Consider the following 25,763-nt stretch of genomic DNA (forward strand, 5'->3'; position numbering starts at 1 on the left):
GAAGCAGCTTTAAATGTCTACGTGCAGAGACAATTGGTTACAGTAAAGCCAAATAATACTGAATCAGAAATTAATATAATAAAACAAGCCATCCTACCATACACTGTCTTGCCTTATCAGCACTGGAAGAACTATATTAGTGTGTAAGCAGAAGTTGTTTATCCTGAAGCCATAAAAAAAGCCCTAAATGGTTTGTACTGAGCAATCACTGATAGTACCATTCCAGCCCGTGGGCTGTGCAGGTTGTTTCTAGCATGTCACAGAAAATGGAAGCATTAGTGAAACACAACTGCAGCCTGCAGGCAATCAGACATGGACCTATGCTTGTATTGAGCAACTCCACATTGTAACCACCATGAGTCATTTCCAGCCTCTGGTGTTCACAGCTAACATTAAAGCACAGTTCAGCTCACAGGCACAGGGGGTCCTTGACCTCTGTTGCAAGGTATCTTCTGCAGGTGTTAATGCAATGGGACTGTTTGGTCCTGCCCAGGAGGAATGGGCTGGGAGATCTGTGTCACAACTGGGCTGCATTAGCATGTCCATTAGGGAGCTGCTTTTCCTTATCTGTTCAAGTTCCCAACAGCAAAGTCTCTTATGACAGAAGAATCGTCTAACCTATAGAAGTCAAAACTGGTATGGTTTCTAATGACATAGTAATGGGTATATGTGTTCCTGCATGAAGTACAAGTAATAGAAACTATCCCAAGAAACTTCAGAAGTTGAATTTAACCAAAAAAAAAAGAAAACAGTAAGAGGATTCATAAGAATCAGATCATTTCACTTTAACTGTGAGCTGATGCAGTTCTCCAAATCTGCTATGTCTCATTTGTAGTTCATACCACTGAATTGCAAACCTGGTATATTGACTCCAGGAACAGCAATGAAATGACAAATAAAGAGCATGAGTTAATGGTGGATTAAACCTTGCGCTTGTAAGTAATGCCAGTTAGCACCTATTTATAGAAAATAAAATTAGGCTAGCTTGGTATTTTTTATGAGGTTATAATTCAGCTAATAGAGGAAATAGTGATAGACTTTTGTGGCCATTTGATTTGGGCCGTGTGACAGAGTAGAACAATAGAAAATAAACATGGCATGTGCTAAACGATGGAAATGTGGCTACTCAACAGATATAGATATAACAGCATTATTATAGGGCAGACAACTTTGTAGAGAAATCCTGAAGAGCCTTGTCCTTAACTTTGTGACAGGAGAAAGTTGTAAACTTAATTTTCTAAGGAAACATTGTTTTCTGTCATGTTTTCAACATCTGTTTGTGCTCTGCCCCCTAACAACTTTGGTACTCATTGGACAAATTCCAAGCAAATCAGCAGAAACTTCTGATCTTAAAAATAACTTCTATGGAGATCAGCATAAAGGATAGGGAGAGCAACCCAGAAGTAGCTCTAATTAGGAGAAATGCAGTAGTATGAAGACATGTATTTGTGGACACAGATATTACTGAAGACTCCATATGTCTGAAAGGCCTCATAGATGCTTGACCCTCAGGAGAAGCTTCCACTGTATCTGGAGAGTGACCACACAGCCCAGACCCGTGGGAAGCCGGCTGGCAGTGGGCCTGCTCCATGGGGACTGCTAGTTATGCACGAGAAGCCAAAAAAATTAGAAGTATGCCACTAATGCCTGCAGCTGGGTGAGCAGTCAGGAGCAGAAGGAACAGGCTGCTGATCCAAACAGAGCAGTAAGCTCTGTAGGTAAACAGGACCAGCCCTAACATACACAGATCTCATCATCATGGAGGGAAAACTATCAGCCACGCTTTTAGGTGCAGGGGTTAGTAGTGGTATTGAGGAGACTGGTGACTTCACCAACACTGCGGTGGCTTTTATCTTGCTAGAAATGAGCTAATCCAAGCAGCATGTTTCTTGCAAAAAAATAACCATTAGTTCAAATGCAAGCCTGTACGCGGTCTCATGGCAAGGTGACTGGCACTACCCCTGTTTCCAAGAGCAGAAGAGATATAGGAAAGTGGAGTCATCCAAGTTAAACACTGGCCAAAAAAGAGAGTTGGAGTTAGAACCAAGCAGTGGCCTTCTGCTAGGTTATTTTACCTTTCATATCTGTATGTTCCCATCTTTAAGTGGCAAATCAATCTATGTGAATGTAGAAACACTGCCTTGGTTTGTAACAGCTTGAGGCACTCAGCACTCTTACAGTCTGTCCCGTTGCTAAGCCTTTCAGATTTTAATTATTTTGCAAACACATCTGTAACAGCATATACAAGAGCAACAGGGTAACAATAACAATAAAGTTGTGTTGGGGTTTTTTGGTATAAACTCTTTGGTTTGAAGTTTACGATTTATGTGTTCTGGAACTGGATTATTGCCTTATAAAACAATGCAGCAGCCTTTTCTCATTTAGTTAGCCATCTATTTTTATTAGGGTGCTCTATAGAATGCCTGCAATAATATTATGAAGGTGCACGAAGTTCATTATTTCACAACAAGGAACTAGCCAAGACCATTATTATTTTTACAACAGCCAGGCTTTCTATTGAAATATAGTTTGGATTCTAACCTTTTTTTCCTCTTCCCTCTTTCTCTTTTCTCTACCAAAGCTAAGATGTGCAATTGTTCCTTTTCAGATTGCTTTTCCACTCCCTTACAAAACATGTCGTTTTCTGTGAAATGGATGGATTATAATGGGAACAGATCAGTGATAATGCATTACTGGAATACAACCATTCCCAAGGGAGCTTATAATAATATCCAGCCTTCCTAAGCTTTAAAATCTGCAGTTTGGACATCCTATAGCTTTAATATGGAATCTAGTTCTCAATTTTCCCTGCACTTAAAATTCTTTGATGCTCAGTTATTGTTTGGATTCTGCCCTCCCTGTCATATTGCCATGGCAACTGCCTTGCATCAAATCCCCTGTTCAAACAATACAGCCACTGCTTTATAGAGGGGCTGCAGGCTCAGAAAAGTTGAAATTGTTGTTCAAAGAGATTACTCAAGATTAATGACTCTGCTTTGAGCACTGCAGAGCAAATTTCTGAAAATCGTAGTAATTAAATAAAAAATACGTGCAGGTGGTGTGTTCTCCCAGTCAGGAGTGTTGACACCTGCTGGGAGTGGTGGAGTTACAGTAAATCTGTAGTAAAAACACCTGTGGGTATTATTCCAGCATTTAGTTTCTTTGTGCTAAACAGCTCTGGTGTGTAATTAGCTGTGGTGGTTTTCCTTCGCCTGTTCTCTGCTTGCAACTGGAAAATATTGGCTCGGGTTTGCCACTGGGACTGCTGGGGGTTGGCTTGTCCTGGTCTGGTGCTGGTGCTGTGCTCGTTCAGCCTAATGGCCCCACAGACGAGACCAGTGTTCTGTTTCCTGCCACCAACCTGTCGTAATTCCATGGACACCTTACTGGCTGTAAGGAAGATGAAAACAGAGCTGCAAATTGCTTGTGCTGAATCATAAACCAGGATGTGTTTCATGAGCCCATTAGGCACATGCCCCTAATGTTAAGCATATGCTGTACTCTGCTCCATAGGAATAGAGTTAGCACTGGCTTGAGGTTAAGTGTATGTTTTTAAGTCCTGCACTGGCTCGAATGTCTTAAGAGCTGTGAACCTCACTGGGATAATGAATTAAATACATTGATTAGATTTGCAAAAGTGTTAGCTGTTTTCGTATTCAGGAATAACGTCTTTACTATTGCATGCCACATTAGTTGTAAGCAGCTGTCGTGCAGCAGGATTTGGAGTAATCTTAACAGGAGTCAAAGAAGGTGTTTTGTCTTCCCCAAAGACAATAGCACACCGTTGGTTTGGGCTTTGCCTCCCTCTGAAGGTGAGCAGTACTCCTCAGGCTAGCCTCCAAAATCACATCTGTTTGAGAGCAGTATATTACAACCTTATGTTACTAAAACATGTGTACTAGGAAAAGCCTAGCTTAGGAAAAAATCTTGTGTATTCTAAGGGGATGAAAATATTAACTCAAACCAGATGCATAAAGGCTAGGGACGTCTTTGTTCACTACGCAAGGTCTTTCAAAATCTGTTTCAGAACTTATGTCTGCCACATAAAGATCTTAGTTTGTGTACATCGAGAAACCTGCAAGTATGGGAATTAATGAAAAATCAGAGCATGATCACAATGTCAAGCAAAGAAGAAAATCATGTAGTTTGAAAGGGAGCAATAATTCATTTTGAGACCTAAACCTGTTTTCAAATTAGCTGTTTGTATGTTAACTTCCTCACTTCAGAAGCTTAGCCATCTGTTTCAGTTAATTAGTTAGCATTTGGCTGAAGTTTAATCATTGTAGGAACAAGAGAAAGGGGAATCAGTAGTCCTAGAGGATTCACAGAGACCATGCCCATGAGGTTGAATTTAGCATCAGACCCAGTGCTTAAAAAAAAGGGCACCTTTGCATTGCTGCACAGGGTACCCTGCCTGGGCCAGCATGGTTGTAAGACTGATGGGGTGGCACAGCTTCTCTGAAACATATTTCATTGCTCCTGGAGCATTCTTTGGTTTTGTTTCCATATCCAAGGCATGATCCTCTTTGAGGACTGCTGAGTTCTCCTTCTCTGCAGTAAGAATAGCAAGGTGGATAATAAATAAATTTGTACCTTCAAATATGCTAACCTGATGTTCATGGCTGAAATAGTCCATCCTCCTGCCTGTGGTGAGCTGTAGGCCTGGGGTTAATTGTGGCAAATGTAAGAAGCATTCAGGCAGCTGGGCCAGCCTTTTTCATTGGGGTTATTTCATGTCAATTGCTGCAAATTAGACACATATAAAATTTATAATGTGTGGGAGCCTGTGCACAGAAATTTAGCTTCCTCAGTATTTACAGAACATAAAACAGTCCTCCTTGTTTAAAGCTAGGATGAACATTTCTGTCACATTAGGAAAGGCAACCTTATTTCATTCTGCAGCTGCTATTTAAATTCTACAAGATCCTTTTAATCTTAGGCAAAGTTCAGAACAAGATATTTCAAACATCTGCTAACTATTATGGGCCATGCCTGTTAGTAGAGCTAATAAATTGTAGCCAAGAAGAGAATCAAATGTCTTAATAGTGTTTTTGTTCTTTGCTTCAAAGTTTGTCCTCTTTCTGTGTTATCTGTTCTCTTTTTGAGCATGGCAGTCAATGTGCCTGCAAAAAAGATTGTGCTGTGGGTGAGGTGGGTGGGTTCACTGTGGGATGAAGGTGACACCCTCTAGTTTAAGTTAGGGGAAAAACAACAAACAACTTGGGTTCTCAATTCCAGAACAGAGGGAAATCTAAATCAGTCACAAAAACGCACCCTCTGTGCTACATGCCAAAAACAAGATGGGTGGGTCTAGCAGAATATGGGAGAGAGGGCATTCTAGTTTCCTCCAAAGGGGAGATAACAGATCAGCTTTCTCATTTGTCATGGAAACCTTTTGTCAACCCAGTAACAATGACGTCAAGGTGGCAGTGGCACAGAGACAGGGTTGGTTAATGTAGCACACACCTGTTGAACTGCCAGAGGGGAAGGTATGTTGGCTTTTACATTTTCCATCCCTGATTCTAAACAGCTTCGGTGAATGAAGGTTTAGAAAGTGTTGTTCAAGTCCCAGGGCAGTTTTCCTGAGCTGTAGCAGGTTCATACTCTGAGCAGGTGGTGCTGGAGCTTTCACTCATGGAAAAATCCAGCTAAGAGGCATTTGCTCAAGCAATACAATTAAAGAAATCCTCCTCTTTTAGGTATCCATTTGGAGGGTGGGGAGAGCAGACTTGTACCTCAAAAGAACAGCACCAAATTCCTTCAGAGTGTTTGCTTTACTTCAGAGTAAAGGCTTTGCTAGTGTTTGCCAAAGGAGTTTTGTTAGAAACACTTCTATAAAAAGAAAAAACGGAACTTATATTTACTATGCCAGATCTATAGCTGTAGATGTATAGCCGAGGACTGTAGCCCATTTTTGGAATGACAGTTTTCCTGCCTATTTTTCAGGCAGGTGCTATGTCTTTGTGTTTAGCAGGGAAAGCTTTTTTCTGGCATGTTCATGTTTACCGAAAATCATAGATGTATTTGCAGAAGACTTTGAATCAGTTAAAGTATTGCACTGTGTCAATAGTTGATGCAGGATCAGTTACCATGGCTAAAATATGAATTTACATTGGTTCCATTTATTCTCTATGGTAACACAGATGATTCTCATAAATTAAAGTATGCCTTTGTTATTGTCAAACAATATGCATAATACAGACTGTTTCCTATAGTATAGTTTGTAAGAGGAAAAGTAGAGCCTACTTTATGGGTGATAATTCAAATTATATTGGGTTGCAAAGTGGAATTAAGGCTGAGAAAAAAGAATGGCATAAAATGACGGACAGGGATCAGAAAAGGAAAATGGAGTCAGCCAAAATAAATTACTGTACAAATAGAGTCCAGCTGTATGTAGGTGCACCAGTGAGTGGTAGAAATTTTTGCAAGAGAACCATCTGGGGTTGTAATTGTCCAAATAGCCAGTGCTGATAACCCATGGCATCCTAATAGAGACAGATGATGTCAAGTGCCTGCCAAGTTTCAAAGAGGTAGAAAAAAAAATAAAACTGGGTGATAAACATTGTTTTCTGTAGAAGATGAAATTGTTCTTCACATTAAAGAAATAAGATTTAGCTACATTAGTACTATTGCCTTTTTGGTCTGTGTAAATACTCTGGAAATATCTATGAAGAACTATAATTCCCCTTGGCTTTGGTTTGGAAAATGTTGCACATTCATCTACATTTTTTTTAAATGCTCATTACTGGTGATTTCAGCCTGACAAAGATATTTTGTGTGATCTAAAGTCTCTGTAGTATTATTCCATTTTATTGGGGACTTTAGCTGAAAGGCTAGAAAAAGGCGTTGTAGACATTCTTGAAATAAGACTCTTCATAAGTATTTACTATCACTGATAGGGAAACTGAGACATAGCAGAATCTATTGTCTAGTTTTGGAGGTGCTCCTCTTGCTTTCATCATTAATATCCATGAGATATGACTGTGATATCCATAACAAAGTTGCCATGTGCTTGGCATAACACAAAGAAAATAAATGGAGACATGGAGTCTGGGGAATGGAACCAAGATTTTTATTTCTCAGTGGCCCACATCCCTCTCCCCAGACATAACAGAGCATCCCACCCTGTAAGATGCTGCAGAATCATGTGATCAAATGGTCTCTTCACATACTTAATTCCCCTTTCCTTCTTTTGGACTGCTGCTTGTTTTGCCCTGATTGCGAGTACTCACATCAGTTCTGACTCACAAAATAGCACCCTTTGCAATATAAATCCTATTGATTTTTACTAAGCTTGTGCATAAATGTGGCTGCTCTTCTGAATTAGACCTATAGTTTGTGCCTCTCGCATCAAACTGAAAATTCAGAAGAGAGCATAACAGAGACATTTATCAGCATACTGAAATGTCTGTTTACCCCTTTACATTTCTTTCTGGCTTTCTATGCCAAACTTTCTCTTAAAATTCTGCAATTTGAGGATTATGGGGGGAAAAAAAAAAGGAAGGATCTTGCTGCTGCAGCTGGACAGTGGTACAGCAGTGACTAAAAACCTCTGTCTCTCTGCCAGGAAGGAACGTGCCTCTGAATACTGAGACTTTTCAGGCTCACTTTTCAGACTCCCTTTGCTTTTGTTCTCATGTCTCAGTGGTGCATATTACTGACAAAAATACCTTTGATATAGGAGAGGCAAATTCATTTATTTGCACCTTTGATCCATCCAGACATTAGTTATGGTACAATAGGGAGCACTGTGATAAAGAGTCCCTCTTTCTTGCTTAAGGGACAGAAAGGGGACCCAGAAAGAAGAGAAGGAAACAGTGCAGGCTGTGATAAATTAGGTACATGCTCTTAATAGGGTTACTACTTGCTAAGGCCTTGCATGTGAACCCTGAGCAGGAAGGATGATTTGCATTGTGTTTTCATCAATTTCTTGCAGAAATTTATTGTTGAAAGAGCCACCACCTTATAACCATAGTGTTAGGTGTGGTGATGCAACAGTAAATTCCTATTTCATGCAGTAAAGGCTGATTCATTCTCTTTTACTTCAAGCACATTTTTCCTCCACTTAGGACTCATTCTGGCAACCAGAGCATTTCATCAGATTCTTCTTTAGATTGGGTGGGGATTAATGAGGTTTGAATGCACAGCTCTGCTACTGTATTGCCTGGGATAGAGGAAATTGCTTACTTATTATTTATCATTCTTGTTTTATGAAAGGAAACAGCTGCTTATGCCAAAAATCTTACACCATAGATGAGGTAATGGTGAATTCATAAAACAGAATTTGTTTGGGGGGAAAATAATTCTGTGGCTGAAAAAGGAAATATTCAGCCAAGAAAGTGTCCTGTTGGATGTTCAGGTTAAGTAGATGGGATAATACAAGGTTAATAGCTACAAGCATAAGTATGGCAGGCAGGCTGTGAAATGTAAGAGTAATAGGAAGTGAAGTTAAAGCAAGTGCAGCAAAGGTTAATAATTTTTTCCTTCATTTTAGGATTCTTCATTATGCAGTTTGAGAACCTGATTTCAGATTAAAGTTTTGTATGGGAATTGCTTGGTTTTGTTACAAGTGCTGATCAGCACTGAAGGTTGTGTATCAACCAGGCCAGTCCCTGCTGCTGGTATTCACCATCTTCTTTTGCCTACTCCCAGGCTCTGGTGTTGCCATCTGTACTCCATCTCTGCAGCCCCAGTTCTACCACAGCCCTATTCTTTTCCAGTGCCTCTATCCCTCCACACACGGGCTCCTGTTGTCCCTCTTTCCTGCCTCTAGGATGCCATGAAATGCCTTGCTATTCCAGTTGAAACAAAGCATCTCAGATCCACTGGATTCACTGAAATAGATTTTCTTACTCAGTTTATCTTGACTTCCCAGTTACTAGCAAAAACTCAGATGTTGTTCCCTTGAGCACACATCTTTAGATCTGCTAATTAAGGATAAGATGGAGATTTAGCCAAGAGTTTTCAAAAGAATCCCAGAGGAAGTTAGTGTTCAGTGTGTTCAGTTTACACTGAACTTCACTGACTTCAGGCTCTGGCCCTCCTCTGTGACTCTGAAATCCTCAGCAGTAACTCTAATTGAGCTGCCCTGAACGTGTCCTCCACATGGCTTTATAGACACACTGGATGTGGTGATGTCAAACACCAAGTGTACTTGGATCTCAGGCTGAAAATGTTACACTCCTCCACCAGAATCTTTTGTTTATCTGTTGTATTACATGTTGTCAAATACCCTGAGGGTGTTTTAAGCTCAGGTCATATCACCTTCCTCCGCATCTGTGGAGTGTGGAAGAGAAATGTGGTTTAGGGAACAAAAGAACACATGTATGAGTGTTGTGGGTAAACATAGACATCTGTCTGTGAAAATTGAGGCCTCCATATTGATGGAACTGAGTCTAGCATGAACAGAAATGAACATATTCATCCGGGAACAATTCACATGTAACGGTGATTGCACAGGCCAGAGTATTTTACTGGAAGTGTCTTCAGGGAAAGAAATTAAGCAGGAGCTGGGAATGTGCTTATCAATAGACCTTATTATTCTGCTCATCCTTTGATAAATGAACATAGCAAGTTCTTTCAGGCTCCTCTCAATCTTCTACTTGTTTGTGCTGGACTTCATTGATCCATATTTAGCCCTCCCTGATAATGTGACATGACAGCAAATGTAAATGGCAAAGTCGATGAGCATTTCCTTTCAGTTGAAACAAAGCAAGTCAGATCAACTATCAAACTCTTTGGATTTATATTCTTGTTTGAAATAGAATTTATTACCTTGTTAGAAACTAAAACAAAGCATACCAAAAAAAAAAAAAAAAAAAAAAGCTTGCGATCATTTTTTATTATTGTAGTTAAAGAAGAAAATTTTATGGGAGGAGTGTCCTTTGGGCATGCTTCAGTCAACTCTATCAAACAGAGTGGCCAAGAATGATAAAATTCAAAACCTGCAGCTGCTGGTTCCTTTGGGAGTCACATTACAGTAGTACAAGCAACAGTCTTTCATTTCAGAAGGGAAGCATATGATGGAGCCAAAGGCCTTTCAGCACTATTTTAGGTAAGCTGATCTGCATAAAGGCCATTGTAATCTCTTGTGCTGCTCAGGTTTTAGGCGATATTTTCTTTCATAATGCTGTTTCTGTGTCCACTGAAAACATCTGCTTAGACGTGCCAGGCTCGATCGTGCACCCTGTTACATCACTTGGCAAATGAGGTCACCTCAAGTAAATAGCAGTATTATGGAGAAGGGAATGAAAGCCCCAGGATTTAACTGTTGGGACTCAAACTGCAACTGTTGTGACGGCTGGAGATCATGTAGTAGTGCTGGAAAGGCTCAGTGGGTGCAGTGGACAAGGCAAGCAATAAGGAGGACTCAAACTCAAGCAATCATCTCTCACAATTTCCTTTTTTCTCAGTGCCAAGGGCACACTCTGAGGGCAAACTCCTGTGCTCCAAGTTGGCTTTGCTTCAAGCAGAGTTCACCCATGCAGCAGCAGTGGCCTGCTTTTATGTGGTGATTAATGGGAACACTGAGGTGAAGCATATCATTAGGATGATACTTTAATATAAACAACCAGCAAACTACAGGTGTTGGAGAAAACAGCTTGGGAGAGAGGGAGAAGGATCTGTGGAGGTTGCCTGTTTGCCTCCAGCTGTTATCAGACTAACTGCAGCCACCTCACCCAAACAGCATCCATAGTCTACATTGCACCCCCAGTCTCTTGACTTAAAGTCTGTGATTTAAATTTACCAGGAGCATTATTCCTCTCAACTGATGAGAACTCATGGGCTGCATTGGGTGCAATGGAAATATAGGCCCCAGATGTCCAGGCTGCTCTGAGCCCAGCCACGTGCCCAGTGCAGTGCTGGGGTAGGGAAGTGCTCTCAGCCATCACATGTTCTTCCAGCCTGAAGCCTGCCTGGCAGCTCTGCAGTGTGGCACTTGCAAGGGGAGAAGGAGCAGGAAAATGTGCCAACCAGGAGCAGGTCTTCCTTTGGCAGCTTGGCGATGAACTCACCGTCATCATTCTTCTGTATCTCAGATCTGGATTTACCTTTATTTTCTATTAGACCAACCTACCACCGAAAATCATTCAAAGCAACTTCTCCAAATCCACCTTTGAATTAATTTTGGGCCTAAGGCTCTGATTTATAGTAAAGGGACCTAGGGACCAACAATAAAAGAGAAAAATAGCAGCTATTAAATCTGTAAAAAGGAAATGACTTGAAAATAGAGAGGGATGCCAAGCTAGCCTCTTCAGCAATGGCAGAGGGGAGTCAGACTTACAGTACCATATGGCCAAGACATAGTTTAAATAATCTCCTCCAATTAAAAACAAAGCCAGTTTTATGTAAAACATCTGTTCTGTGAATTCATCAATTTGGGCAGAAAAAACATCAGGGGATATTTTAAATACTTCGTTGTGGTTTTGGTTTCTTTGTTCATATCCTCACCAGTTTTGAGGAGCTAATATCCCTGAAGGAGGAGTGCTGGGGTTTCCTATGATGCTACCAAGAATCATTGCAGGCAATATCTGAGGATATGTGTATTGAGCCATATTGATCCAGTGCACAAACTGAGATTCACTTTGTTCTAAAGGATCCCTAGGTGATCTTCTTGTGCTTTTCCTCTGAGCATCATTCTGATGTTTCTCCTCTGGTTACTGTGAGCCATTGCTCCTAGTTCTTCAGGTAACTGTATTCATTTTGCTGTAATTTAAAAGCTGAGGTGGCTGATCAGGGACCTCTAGGTCCTAATTATTCCCTGATGTTGATATCAGGGAAAGTGTAGGTTCTCTGATGATAAACAATTAGTGGGGGATCATACTCAGCTGGGACCACTGAGGAGCAAACAAGTCTTCTGTAAGATTTTTTGATTCCTCCCTTCTCAAAACTCTGGTTAGGGCAGAATGCCCCAGTTAGATAAAGACAGATGTGTGTATTGCCCACCCTTTGCAAGGGCTCATGTTCTTGACCCTTATTTTTCTAAAGCTTCTGTTGGACTCAAATTCTCCTTTTCCACCAGCACCAGGTATGTGATGCAGGCAGCTGGGTTTCTATTTTAAACTCATCAGCTGTGAAGAAAGACTTTTTACTGTGCACATTTTGCCACTGCTGTTTATACCTGAAGGTGTTTCACAAAGTTCCTGGCCAGAATACATGATCAGATTTTGTGTACTTGCTGGGAGTGTCTTGGGAATTGGTGTCTTATGAATCATCTGTGACTGGAACCCTCGATCCCCCAGGTCAGGATTGCTCAGACTGTGGTGCACGTACGAAAGAAAGCAACCAGTCGGTGCTTCCTGATTTCAATCTATTCTTGCATTTTTATTAACCCTGGGTGGGTTTAGAACATCTTGTGGTTGGAAAAGACAGCAGATAGGGTTTACCTTGGAGGGTTTCAGCCATCTGCCTTGCTTACCTTTCTTACCCTCTGCAGCACTGGCAGGGTTTTGGAGCCAGTCATGCTGGCAGTGTGTCTGAGGAGCACAGACAATATCTGCTCCATTTTGTGCCTCTCCAGGGAAGGAAAAGGAATGGAATTTGGCTACCAGCTCTTTGAGCCAAATGCCATGAGGAGAATGTCAATCTGATAGGATCAAATGCAGACATGCTCTGGTTCAATTTGTCGAGTGAAACTAAGTGAATCTGGTTGTCTTTATCTTCAAAAGCATTTTTTATAGTTAGAAGTGCTGTTTCATTTGGATCAACTTTAGTCTTACTTTCTGGAAAAAGGGCTCCAGAAATAATTCAGACAGCTCCATTCAAGCTGTTGTGCAGATGTCAGCATATGCCAGAGTCCAAAATCCAGCACAGTCTATGGTTGTCTAGTGAGGGACTCCAGCAAGAGATGCTGGACAGGAAAGGTATGTGCGATTTGAGACTATAACACCAGATTTCCTTTCTGTTTGCATATTTATATGTCCCATGTGCCATCTCTGTCTCTTCTTCCTGCTGTGGAATAACTTGCTGTGTTTATATTTATAATGCTGCACATCCAGATGCCTCTCTTATCTCCTTGCTGAGAAGAGCAAAGATGGTACATTTGGACTACAGGATGTCACCATTATCCTAGCCATGTGTTTGACTAATTGGCTAAATATAAACAGACCTTCCTGTGAAGCTCAAGCAGTGATCCTCTCTGTTCAGTCAGACAAAACAGAAAGAGTGGGAAGCACCAACTCCATCTTAATGGAAAATTGTTAGAGCGGCTTGAAGACTAAGAAAGACTCAGAGAATGAGCCACGTATTCCCCAGTGAATTTCCAATTCTGAACTCAGTCCAGAGCCATTCTACTGACCACAGGAGGTTATTCCTGGTTCAGCTCATAGCTCCTGAAATACAGTCTGTCCCCTCAGAATCACCTCCATACAGGTGCAATAAAGCAGTCACCAGAAATGCCGGAGCTCGCAGTTCAGCATCCTTTAGAGCTGCAGAGGCTTTAGAGGCAGGAACATAGGTGACTCAGAGTTCACACTCCAAACAGAGCCTGTTACAGAGTAAGAAAACTAAAGGAATTCTCTAGCACTGAAATTCCTCAAAGGCTTTTTCTGAACTTGATCTCTCACTCTCTAACCTCCCAGAAAAAAAGCAAATCTCTACAATATTACAGAAATTTTCACAAGAAGCTCTGTGGGGGCTAAGATTTCTCATGCCTGTCCTCCAGCTAGAGTGACAGCTCCTGGATTTATTTCAGCACAGACAGAAACAACATCTAAGTGGTTTTATTCACTTTTTTAAAGCTCTTGATAAAAATGCAAATCCCATTCTTGCTCCTACTGCCCCTATCACCCTCTTGAAATAGGCTGTTTATGGTGACTAAATGCTTCTATCCAAAACTGGCTTTCATCCAAAACCAGATGGGCAGAAAGCCTAAAAGCAACAGAAAACCAGCAATTTATGTTAGGCCACAGTGCTGCACCACACAGGATGCTTTGTTTAAACTAGCAGAGCTCTGTGTGCTATTCAATAGATGTAAATAACCAGCTAGTGTGGATTTCTACAACAATGTTGGCATATTTCAAAATACTTAAACAGACTTCAAATGCCCACCTCCCAAATACCTGCTCACCCTGTTAGAGAGCTAATCATTCCCACTTCACTTTCAACTGGAGTGGATTTAGTACTACTTATAATCTATTTTAGAGAGAAGGAAGGACAGCCTGTGACCTGATAGGTGTTTTCTGATTAAAAATATGCCTCTGGCGTTCAGCCTTACTTCCTCTGACTGCTGCTTTGTGGCTGAAAACTAAGCAGGTGCAGCAGTGGCCATAAACACACGCTGTGATTCAGGAAATACCATCTCATGGTACTCCTGCACTAACCAGTACCTGCTGGTCCCTGGAGCTGAGTTGGCTCCTTCACTTGGAGCACCCTGGATGCCCCTGCAGCAGGATGTCACTGTGCCTGGGATCACTTTGGTTGCTTGCACTTCACCCTCCTGCAGCTGATGAGCACTCAGTTGGGTGTTCCCAGAAGCCAAAGGTTCATGTGAGTGATGGAGCTCATTCACCAGGGTTGGTGTCTGACACAAACTGCTCACATCGATGCTCTGAGGTGTGTGAGCAATGTCCTGCAGCAGAGAGGGAGTTTGTCAATGGTGTGATTGGGTCCCTGCCTGCACTGGTGACACAGGGCAGGGCTCCATTCTAGCTCAGGTTTGACCTGTGGTAGAACATCCTCATGAAACACTTACATGCTGAATGCACAGTGATGCTTTCTGGCCCAGGAACACGTGAAGGCAGAGGACAGGAGATGTCTTGCTGATGGCAGGCACTGTGGAGACAGGCTGGGGCTGCTGCTGGCTTCTTTCAGGGCATTCGGCACATTTACTCCAGACTGCCTGGGGCCCTTTTGCTTCCTCATTATATTTTGCTATTTGCTTCTTCCATTTCCTTTTATTCCTGATTTTAAGGCTGTTGCTTGCTATGCAATTCATTAGATCTGTCCCTTGGTTGGATCTTTCAGTTATGCCTTGTGCTCTGCAAAGGCATGTTGCATTGTTATTTTTATTTTAACGTGTCTCACCAATCTTGTTGTGCCATATACAGATTAGGGTGCTGTCTGGGTTTTAAATATATCCAGTCAGTGGCTTTAATGGTGGTTTTAATCACATGAATAATAAAAGTGAACGTTACATGTTAAAATATGAAACCATTTACCTGTGAAGTTCAACCTTAAGGGCATTCTCTATTTTCTTTCTCTTTCTAAAACAAATGCAATATGTGTGAGAAACCAGCAGCCTATCTGTATTCCTATTTGCGTGCTGCAGCATAGAGAGAAGCATGATGCACTTCTCTGAGACTGGAACATTGCTCCCTAAAAACAAATTAAGTAACTAAAAGCTTGAGACATCACTTCATAGGTGAAAGGATTTCTGTCATCGGGAATCAGATGTATTTGCATTATTCCTCAGTGGTTTACAAATTGTATATGTATTAGTATATTGTACGTTTTCTAGAGAGATTACTTTGCTGTGGGCTAATTTGGTAAGTAAATGTTCTTTGTGGTGTGGTGGTCTGTAAGACACAGAACAGGCCTGAGAAACACTTGGAAGACCTTGGGTGAAAGGAAGGAGCTCCTTTTCTGTTCTTTGCAGGTGGCATCTAAAAATTATCTACCTGAGCTAGCTGCTTGTACCTACTACCTGCATCTACCTGTAAAACAGAAACTGCTGAATTCCACCTGTCAGAGGTGGGCTCTTTCCCACAAAATGCATTATTTTAGTACTGGCTCCAAGTGGTGAGTTGGAGCATACAGAAACTCCTGGTCCTTACTTCTATCCAGAGGATGCTGGAGGAGCAGATGATTTAAATTCATTCCGCTTCCAGGAAGCTGAGGGAGGTTGGCTCCCTCCCTCACACATCAAAGGTATGCTTCTAAAGCCAGAGGGGTGAATGTCTCGCCTGCTGAGGAAGAACTTGATCACGCCAGGTGCCAAGCAGCTCCTACAGGGGTTGATTGCTTCCAGTTCTCATTATATTAAATTGCTATTTTTAATGAGTCAGAGCAAACAGGCGCACAGGGCTGGATGGTACCTGAGGGTCATGGAGCCCACCTGCATCCTCTGGGATAGTGTTTACAGGTGTTGCCCAAATTGAAGCATCTGTTTGTGTCCCAGATGTTTAGTTATTTCTGAAGGCCTGTTAGGTCTCTCAGAAGGCCACTCAGACCCCAGTAAGGAGAGCAGCATCACAGGCATGGAGCAGGGACCTGCTTAGGGCAGCACTTCCCAGGCTGATGCTCCTTAGGAAGTGCTTTGTTAGCCCCAAACTTCCCCAAGTGCTGTCTTGACCAGACTTTTCCCCCTGGATTATTTCAGGGCTGTTTCACTTTTCCTGCCTAAGCGATAAAAATCACTCATTTTTCAAAATTCAATCTGAACCATCTGAAGACAATTTTTTAATATTCTGTAACATCCTCTGCCTTTACCATTGAAAGCAGTGAGTGTTGGGATCCTGTCTGAACCAGCTCCTTCATGCCCAGACACTGCACCTCATCCTTAGATAAGCACTTTGAAGACAAGCGAGAGTTAATTCTTTATAGCAAATTCACTTGCTGTGTGATGGCAAACACGGACACCTAGTGGTACTCGGGGACAGGGCATGGAAATGCTCTAAATAGCTCTCTGGGTGATAAGTTGATATAGCAGAGTATTTCTTCACATGTTTTCCCCTAAAAGAAGGAGAGATTTGATTATTTTCAGGGAAGATATGATAGATAGCATAATTTGGGGGACAAAAAATTTACCTGACAAGGAAAAGTGGAAGACTTAAGGGGAAAATCATCACATTTGGTAAGATTTGTCAGTGTACTTAGCAAGAAGTGATCGGGTTTTTTCTTGTGTCGTAAATATCCCATGCCATACAAAATCAGATATCATATTGGATCAAGAAGATTTTGTACTCCCCAAATTATTCCACAGCAAAGAAACTTCAGCAAATATTATAGCAATATCTTATTCTTACCATACCTGTGAATGTCTGTATTCCAGTTATGGGGAGGTTATGTCAGTGTGACAAGAGGTGGGTTTGCTGATAAACTGCCCAAATAGGTGCTAAAATGATCTCTTGTGTGCTTTCATCAACCCACTGAGCTCTTTCTGTCAGGATTAATGCCAGCACTTTGTCTGAATGGCCTCGAACAGCTGCCGTGGTTTGTTTTGTTTGGTGTTTTCTATTTATTTACAAATAATCTTTCAGAGAAATATTTCCTTCTTCTTCCCCAAATCTAGCATTTCGTCTACGGCAGAGACACAGGACAGGTGAGAACCAGTCCTTGTCCACTGACCCCTTTCTGTAATTGTGAATATCACCCCTGTGAGTGGGATTTCTCTCACATCTGCACTGGACACACAAACCCCTATGCCACTGAGTGGGGAGACAGGCTGTTCCCATGGGAGTGTGTATTTGGGGCTGCTTGGGCTTAGATAAGGGATTTTGAGATTGTACCACCTGAAGAATAAAGTCTGTAGAGATGAACGTGATCTCCTCAAGGGTTCCCCCATTCAAGCTGATAAGCAGACCCCAGTTTTCACTGATTTTGCAATTACTCAGCATCTTACAAGATTTATTCCAATTCAGTTGGATTGACAAGTTGTTCCTTTAAAAACATTGTATATTATCTGTTGTTTTAGCTTAATATCCTAAGAAAATTAGGTTTATGGTATTATTCTGTTTTGAATCAGCTTGTTTACTGTTCTCATCTTAATAACTTTTGGATCAGTGAACTAATTTCCATCAAAATTTCTATCAAATTTGACCTCAAAGATTTATGGATACTTCAGGGCAGTAGGCAGCATGTAGGACAAAGAAGGAGGGCCCCTAACGATGGGCAGACAGCAAGAAGTCCACACTGCAGAGGAGCATTAAGAAAGATTCCTCATGCCAGAAAAACTTGGATTTGTTCTCACACCTTTTTAGACACACAAGAATCCAACTCTGAGGTCCAAATCTGTAAAAAACCCAAGCTTTGTTAAAAACAAGCTTGTGCAATCCCTTCTTCTATTTTGCTCTGCTGTATGCACAAGTGCTTATATATCCGCTGGTTATAGAGAGCCTGTGATTACACAGAGACCAGAATTGTTCATCCAGAGTCACAGGGTGTGAGGCTGAAGGAAAGCATCAGGTTGCCAGTGCTCAGTACGGAAGTAAGATGATACATTTATTCTTAGGTACAAATCCTGGAAGTCAGCATATAATCAGTCACTCTGTGTTTATATATTTACACCTCTGGGTTCCGTCAGAGAGCATGGGAGGAGCTTTTCTGATCTGTCCCATCAGGATTTCCTAGTCTCCCAAGAGGTCCCTAGAGCAAGACTGGGGAGATGAGGGTATGTTTCTTGACTTGCAAGAAAAGAGAAACTGTTTCCTCACTGCACTGGTGGCATGTGGGAATGTGTCTGGGTCAAGCTGTAAAGGGGCAAGCTGGAATTTGTCTTGCCATGAGGCATAGCACTGAGGCATCCTGGGCTATTGCCTTTCTAGAAAGTCATCCCAGAAACTGAAGCAACAAAAAAACCCCCAGGGTTTCTGATGGACGCTCACAGCTAGAAAATTCACAGCTCAAAAATTCCCCCACAGCTAGCATTCAAAAGGTTAGTGGATGGGTGTCTCACTTCAGCCCAGCAAAATCAATAAGAAGTAAAGGAAACCAGGGCCACAACATGTTGAACTTTGACAAAAGAAATTATTAACTTGGCTTCTAAGGAAGACAAATCCTGTCTTTGCCAGTGTAAATATGATGCAAAGATGACTGCTTTCATCCTACCTCCTCTAACATCTATTCCTTTCCCTTTTTTTTTTTTTTTTTTTTTTCTTTTCTGTTGACCCTGGGCAGTTGTCTGGAGGGTGTGAACTAACTGTGGTGCTCCAGGACTTCACAGCAGGCCACAGCAGCGAGCTGAGCATTCAAGTGGGGCAGACAGTGGAGCTGCTGGAGAGGCCGAGTGAAAGACCAGGCTGGTGTTTGGTCCGGACCACAGAGCGGAGTCCACCTCAGGAGGGTCTGGTCCCCAGCAGCGCTCTCTGCATTTCCCATTCCCGCAGCAGTGTGGAGATGGATTGCTTCTTCCCTTCAGGAAAAGGTAGGCAACACTCTGACAGGTCTGAGACTGTTTTGAATTTTCCCTTTTGTATCATGTAAGTGCAAAGCTGCTTGGGCTGCTCCTGCAGTCGGCGTGGGTAAAAGGCTGTTCAGTCATTGGTGAGTTTTGTTCCCAAATCTCTGTGAATGGGCACAACACAAGCCCGACTCCATGTCCATGAATCAATGTTCGTACGTGTGCGTCCTCTGCTATGTGGTAATCATTATTGTCTTGAGAATATGGATAAAAATAAGACCCTTAAACAACAAAGGGACTGTTTTGGTGCCTAATGGCCTAAAGGGAGGGGAAATCATGCTGTATATATACCCAGGATGCCCCAAATTGTGGATATGTTATTTTATGAGTGCCACAGTGCACACTAGTTCATGTTGTTTTGGTATAACCCTACTGCCTGTCTGTAATTGCTAAGAGGCCACCAGTGACTACTGGTACACGCTACTGCCTTTTGAACTGGAGACACTGTGTCTAATGGCACAGTAAAATGGGGAAAGAATACAGTAAGGGTGGAACAAGACACGTCCCTGGTATTATCCTGAGAGCTTGGGCTTCACCCGCAATGAATGGTGAAATATTGTTCGTCTCTGTGATGTCTGTGGCCTCTTTAGTTGATGTTCTGTTCTGAGCAATGTGTGTCCCACATATAGCATCCATGCAACCAGGCTTAGGAGATGCTCCAGACTGATAGACCAGAACTGGTTCAGCTCAGTGTGGCCAGAGCAGGTCTCCTTTTGGCTGTGGCCCCACTTCTGGCCATGCACAATGCAAGGAAGGCCCAGGTAGGAAAGGCTCCTATAATCCCAACTTGAAGCCTGCAACCTGAACTGGCTTTTAAAAATTTTTCCCCCTCTGTGTTAAGAGAAATAGAATTGAAATCATTGTTGCTTGAGTAAGTTAAGCTTGGTGGTTTTGTTTGTTTGCAGAAAAAGCACTGAAACTGAGCTGTAGTCTGTCCTCGTTCCCTGCCTGCCCTCCCACTGCGGAGGCTAGGAGTGGGACACATGCCCAGGACAAAGCAGCACTGCAGGGCCAGGGTCTGCTATCAGAGTTTCCCTTAAAGAGGCATCTGAACCAAATCCGGGGAGGAGAGCTCAGCTTCTCCTCTCAGACTCGATTCCCTCAGCTGTCAGCTCTGTTTGTGCTGTGAACTGCAAACTGCTCACACGCTTCTTAGACCCGCTGCCACCTCTCCTCACTGCCCCATGCCTGGAGCCCTGTGCTGCTGCTGCTGCCACAGGAGCCTGTCCTGGTCCTCAGCTCTCCACTGAGAAGTGCTGCAGTTGCTTACATGCAAATTAAATCTGGGAACAAACAGAAAAGTAAAGCTGAGAGTCAGCCTGGCCTGTGTAAGAGCAGTCACTGCCTGGCATGACTCACAGGAAGCCAGGGACGTGTCTGCTGGGTGCATGGTCCAGCAGTTGGGCTTGTGTCCTCTGCTGAAGGACACTTCACTGGGTGACACCACTCAAACTTCGAGTCCATGAGGTTGTAGAGCTTTTGCTTAAATGAAATATATCTAAAAATTGCAAGAGTAGGCTGTGGAAAGGGAGGCAGGAAATCCTGAGGATGGAGACAGGGTGGTGCAGGGGCTGGAGGCTGCCAGGGGACATGGGAACTCTGCTTTTGGTATGACTGCATGAGCTCCAGGGCACAATTGCACCACAGGTATGGCAGGATGGGCACAGTGCTGGGTGTGGCTGGAGGGCCAGAGCCGAATTCCAGATGCCTGGAAGCCACCAGGCTGTGTCAGCAGAGCACTGAGCCTTTGCTAGCATGTTTTGCCTGCCTGTGGGCAGGTTCCCTCACCAAAAATGCTGTCATAGCTTCCAGGTTGGACCTGGCTCTCTAAACAGGTGCCAAGTGAGCCTGGGGCCGGCTGGCTCCAGCCATGTATTCGTGGCCTTTATTTCCTTATATCTCTTTCCCCCTTGGCCTCAGTTTTCTTCCTGCACATACCAAAGCTGTATCAGGGAGCCTCAGTATTAATGGGATCTCCAGAAGTGCAGCTAGAAATAATAAAAATAACCACCCTATCCACTATTTTGGCTAGAGTACAGCAAATAGGCTCTGTGTCTAATCAGTTCTCCCTCTATTAGGAAAACAGGAAATTGTTTAAACTGAATGAACAGATGCTGGGAATAAAGAAAGAGGGGTAAGTTTAAAGGGGTGCAGTAGCTGCTGAAAGAGCCTGCTGGTCTTACGAGGTACTGGAAAGATTATCATGATAAAGGGCTTCTGCCTATTCAGAGTTGTGCCCTTCTCTGCTTCCAGGAGCTTTAGGCACAGGTTGGATACAGAATTCTTTGGTCCAGGCTTGCAAAATTTCTGGCCTTTCTCAGAACAAAGGCTGGCACATCTTACATCAACATTAATGATGTTCCCGGTCTGCTTCAAGTATGTAAACATACACAGTTGCAGAAAAACAGGTTAACAGCTGAATTTTGCTTGCAATTACCAGGACATATAATTCTTTGCCTTTACAAGCACTGTAATTTCAGGAACAAAAAGTACCTACACTCAAAACTTAACATTTCTAATAATAGAATTGCCATCTATTTTAGAAACATGCAGAGTTTTGCCAAGTATCAAAACACAGTTACATCTGCATAGAGGGAAATGGCAAATTACTGTTTTGTCCTATTATAAGTTATTGTGGAGTGTAAATATAAATCATGGCTTAGAGAAGTTACCTACTGTCCTTCAAGTGAAAGAGTAAAGAAAGTAATATGTCAGCCAACATCTGAACAGATGAAGGCTTGACAGATTTGATGGGATCACCAGGACGTTTTGTAAGGCATCAGTGCAAGTCCTTATCAAGCTTTTTTAAACAGTCTAACTGAAAGCCACTGGAAATGCAAAACCAAACTTCACAACTGAACATGTGCTCTGGCTCTTCCTTACTCTTTTACACCTCTTTTGAAAATAGGTGGTGAATTAACATAAAATATTGCAAAAGGAAAAAGGTGGTGTGAACATAACAGAACAAACCTAGAAGAGAACACTTCCTACCTTTTGTAATGAAATATCTGTACAGGTGTCTCTTGTTGATCAGTGAAAGTGCAGAGACTGTAAGGACTGGTCTGCCAGCCTTCCGTCTGACTCTTGTCTGTGTTCCTTTGGAGGATACACATTTGATTTTTTCATCTCAACACACAAGTATCCTCCTGCCTGTCCTTCCTTTCCGATGATCTGACAGTGTTTGCAATGACCCTCTATAAAAAGGCAAACAGATTTCTGGAATTAACCTTTTGCAAGTGATTTACAGATGATTGAGTAAAAGGTCTCTGTTACTGTACTCCAGAATTTGCAGGATGTTTTTTTTTTCTGACTAGTATTCCTAGGAAGGAAAAAGACCAGGAATAAAGCTCTGTTTGAACTATCTTACATGACTAATTACACTAAATTTGTAACTTTTATTTCTTTTATTTCTCTTTTACTCTGTAATTGAGATCTAAGGTATTAAGCTATACATTTCAAATTAAGAGAGCAATCCACTTGGATAGAAAGCAGTGTAATGACCTAGCCAATATTCAATAAGCGTATTGCCCCAGGCATATTCCTGGTGTCAACCTGTTAACTTTGAGTGATTCCAAATTTGAATTTGGCCCATGAAACTATTAGATGAAATCTTGATCATAAAAGTCTTTGTCTTATGACTCCTTACACAGCATTTTTCTTGTAACATCAAATACACAGAGTATTTCAAAGAGAAACAAAGGTTAGTTCTTGCAGTAATTTTAAATAACCTCCATCCCAAAAAGAAAAAGAAAGCATTTAAAAAAAGATAGGGTTTCATGCCACTTGTTTTATACTGATGATATGTGAAAGGAGGGTCCCGTTCAGGGCTCTGAGCCAGATCCTGCCCACAGGATACTTGTGTCTGGTGCATATCTCTGGAGGACATAAGGAATATATTTTTTTAAGATGCTATGCAAACATCTTGCTGTGCAGGCAGACGGCCACCTAACAGCAGGGCTGTGGTGGCAGTGGTGGGTCCTTGTAACAGAGCAAACAGAAAAATAGTTGGATCTCTTTCAACTGAAGAGGGAACACAGATCTTGCAGAGCGTATGTTAGCAGGGTGAGCATCCTGCCTGCAGTTCCCAGATGGGTCACTTTGACCTCGTCCATCAGCTGGTAGAGCACCAGACTCTGGGCAGGAGGGGCAGGAGTTTTGATGCTGTGCAGGCCACAGCTTCTGTGTTTGGGGGTCTCCTACCCGATCCTACACCCGGAGAGAGCCTGTGGGTGGTAGGTGGAATGGCAGGCTGGGCTGTGACAGAAGGAAGCAGAATAAGGATTTAACCTGGTGAGAAGGGTGGTATCAGTGAAAAAGAGGTCACACTGAGACTTGCAGCTTTGTAACTTCTCCTTGTGGGAAAGACCAGATCGTTTAATGCATGAGTGTGCAAAGCTGGTCAGGCTAACCTCGCTCTTGATGCATTTTAAAGTCTCTTTCCTTCAGTTACTGGTCTCAGAAGAAGCATCTGTGTAGGGAAAGGCATTACTGTTTCTTCCCACGTCTCTTTTTAAGAACATCTTGGATTTTAGTGCGGGAGAAGAATCTAGGTTGCTTTTATTGTATCCCTGTTCCTGTTGAGTATTAAATTGCGATCTGCATTGGCTCATGCATTTTCTCTGTTGTGTTTTAAACAATCTCTGTTGCAAACATATTCCATGGTAATGATTCCTGATGTCCCAGGGGAGCTGTGTGAGGATGATTCAGAAGTTTTAGTGTGCTGCGTTAAACCTTCATTTGTCCTTGTAGAGGCTGAGAAATTGCTTTTGTTTTTGAAAGTCCTAATGAAGAGTAGTTGATTAAAATGTTTGCCAGGCTCTGAACTAAAGGAAATATTTCATTAGGTAACACAGTTGATTTAACTGGTACATAAACAGGTCGTGGGGTTTCTATTAAACAAACAGTGTTCAGACTCCCATTGTCAATATAAATACGCAATATTTAAATTAAAAAACAAATCCTCACCTCTGTTCCTATCACTGCTCCAAAGAGGGTGTTCAGAGTTAAAATTTCATAGTATAGGCTGTTTTTCAAGACAGGTCATGTGGAGCCCTTCTGCTGGCATTTGGTGCCTCCTTGTTGCAAGTTCAGGACATGGCTTACGTAGAAAAATCACATCAGGAAAGTTTTTGCTGTGTTTTCACTCCTTTTCAATTATGATAGAGCAGCTGGAAACACAAGCCTGTCAGCCAGCATGGTGTGACATGGCAGCTCTCTGTGGGCTGGCACCAAGGTGTGCCATAGCCCGGCTCGGGACTGCTGCTCTGCCTCAGTGTACAACTGTGTCTCTATGCAGTTGTGAAAGGAATGGGAAAAGAAAGACAAAAGAACTCAAAACCACTTTGCTATTTCAGTCAGGTCACCTTTTTCCTTTTTTGCTGTACTGTGTCTCCCTCCTCTCTCTCTTCAAACAACGTCCATCTATCTTCACTTTCATGGCCCTTCACAGTTTCTCCCCACCATATCACTGTTTCCTACCTCAGCTGGCAGTGTCTGCCCCAGAGCTGGAGAGCCGATCATGCCTCACTCCCCGACCTACTGGTATATTTTGATCCCAGACCTCTGTTGCTTTCTGCTTCTTCAAAGTCCTCTGTAGAAGAACTCAGACACCCATAAAGTGTCCATGCTTGGAGTTATCCATGTTTACACCTTCTCCTGGACTCTGTTATCTCCAAAATAATAAAAAATGAACAAATATTTAGCAACAGTTGGCAATAGGAGTGATGAGATCTGATTTTCATTGTGTCTAAGGGGTAGGCCAAGTCAAGGCTTGGCTCTGGAGAGGACGAGCCATACCTGTGTAGGGTGATTCGTGTCACTAAGCCTGTAGCTGTACCAGAGATTTTACCTATTGGGCACATCAGGAAAACAAAACTATACTCACAAATCCTGGCTTAGTCAACCCTAACAGGCAGTGTCAGTCCAAGCACTACCTGAGTAACTCAGTAAGCTGGGCACAGCCTGACCAAGCATGGGAAATGTGGACCCAGATTGTAGGCAGGCTGTTGGAGCCGTGTATGTTGGAGCCATGCTCTCATGGCTTGTGAACAGCCCTATTTCTCTGATGTGGTATTTCTTTTTTATGATTTTTTTCTTATTTTCAGTGTGGCACACCTACATTCAGCCATGTGGACTTGTTTAGGACATACCAGGTACCAGTAAAATAAATTATGCTTATTGCTTCAGCTGCTTTGTTATCTACTCAAAGCAAAGGGCCTCCAGTGCTCTACCTGGGACTTTATTTTTGTGGAGAAGTACAATTTTGATGAATGCTTTGATAAAACAGGAAAGGCTATTTTGGGGGAAGTTGCTTTGCTTTAGTACGGTGGATTTTTATTATTTTAAACACAGGAGTCTTTGTTTAAAAGAGAGAAGGCCTGCAAATTTTCTTGTTTACTTTGCCTCTGCTTCCCCTTCTGACAGGGGGTAAAATTTATCCACCTAGTCCCCTGTCAGCTTAATCCCAAATTTCAATGTACAGTGTCTGTGCTGGTTTTTTTCACTGGAAAAAACCAAAACAAAACAAAAAAACAACTGGAGGGAATTTAAAATGCTGTGGCACACTGAGCTCATCATGAATGCCAAAGGGTTCAGCGCTTGGTCTGGCAAAGAAACTGGAGAGAAACTCAGTAGTGGTATTGAGGGC

At 42.4% G+C, this 25,763-nt stretch overlaps 1 protein-coding gene across 12 annotated transcripts in view; it reads left to right on the forward strand.

The window, feature by feature from the left end:
• The window catches only part of KALRN (kalirin RhoGEF kinase), a 502,548-nt gene that overhangs the window by 385,040 nt on the left and 91,745 nt on the right, over positions 1-25,763 (forward strand). For 11 of the 12 annotated variants that reach the window (XR_007632104.1, XM_050340466.1, XM_050340467.1 and 8 more), the window contains exons 34-35: positions 17,231-17,260; positions 18,835-19,081. Coding sequence is in view for 11 of the 12 variants with exons in the window: in XM_050340466.1 (XP_050196423.1) it covers positions 17,231-17,260; positions 18,835-19,081 (277 nt within the window). In the remaining variant the exon portion in view is untranslated. The remainder of the gene's footprint in view (positions 1-17,230; positions 17,261-18,834; positions 19,082-25,763) is intronic. The other variant, XM_050340465.1, reaches the window with a different exon arrangement.

This window comes from Myiozetetes cayanensis, unplaced genomic scaffold (genome assembly GCF_022539395.1).
Source record: "Myiozetetes cayanensis isolate MyiCay16 unplaced genomic scaffold, myiCay2020 scf9, whole genome shotgun sequence".
Taxonomy (NCBI): domain Eukaryota; kingdom Metazoa; phylum Chordata; class Aves; order Passeriformes; family Tyrannidae; genus Myiozetetes; species Myiozetetes cayanensis.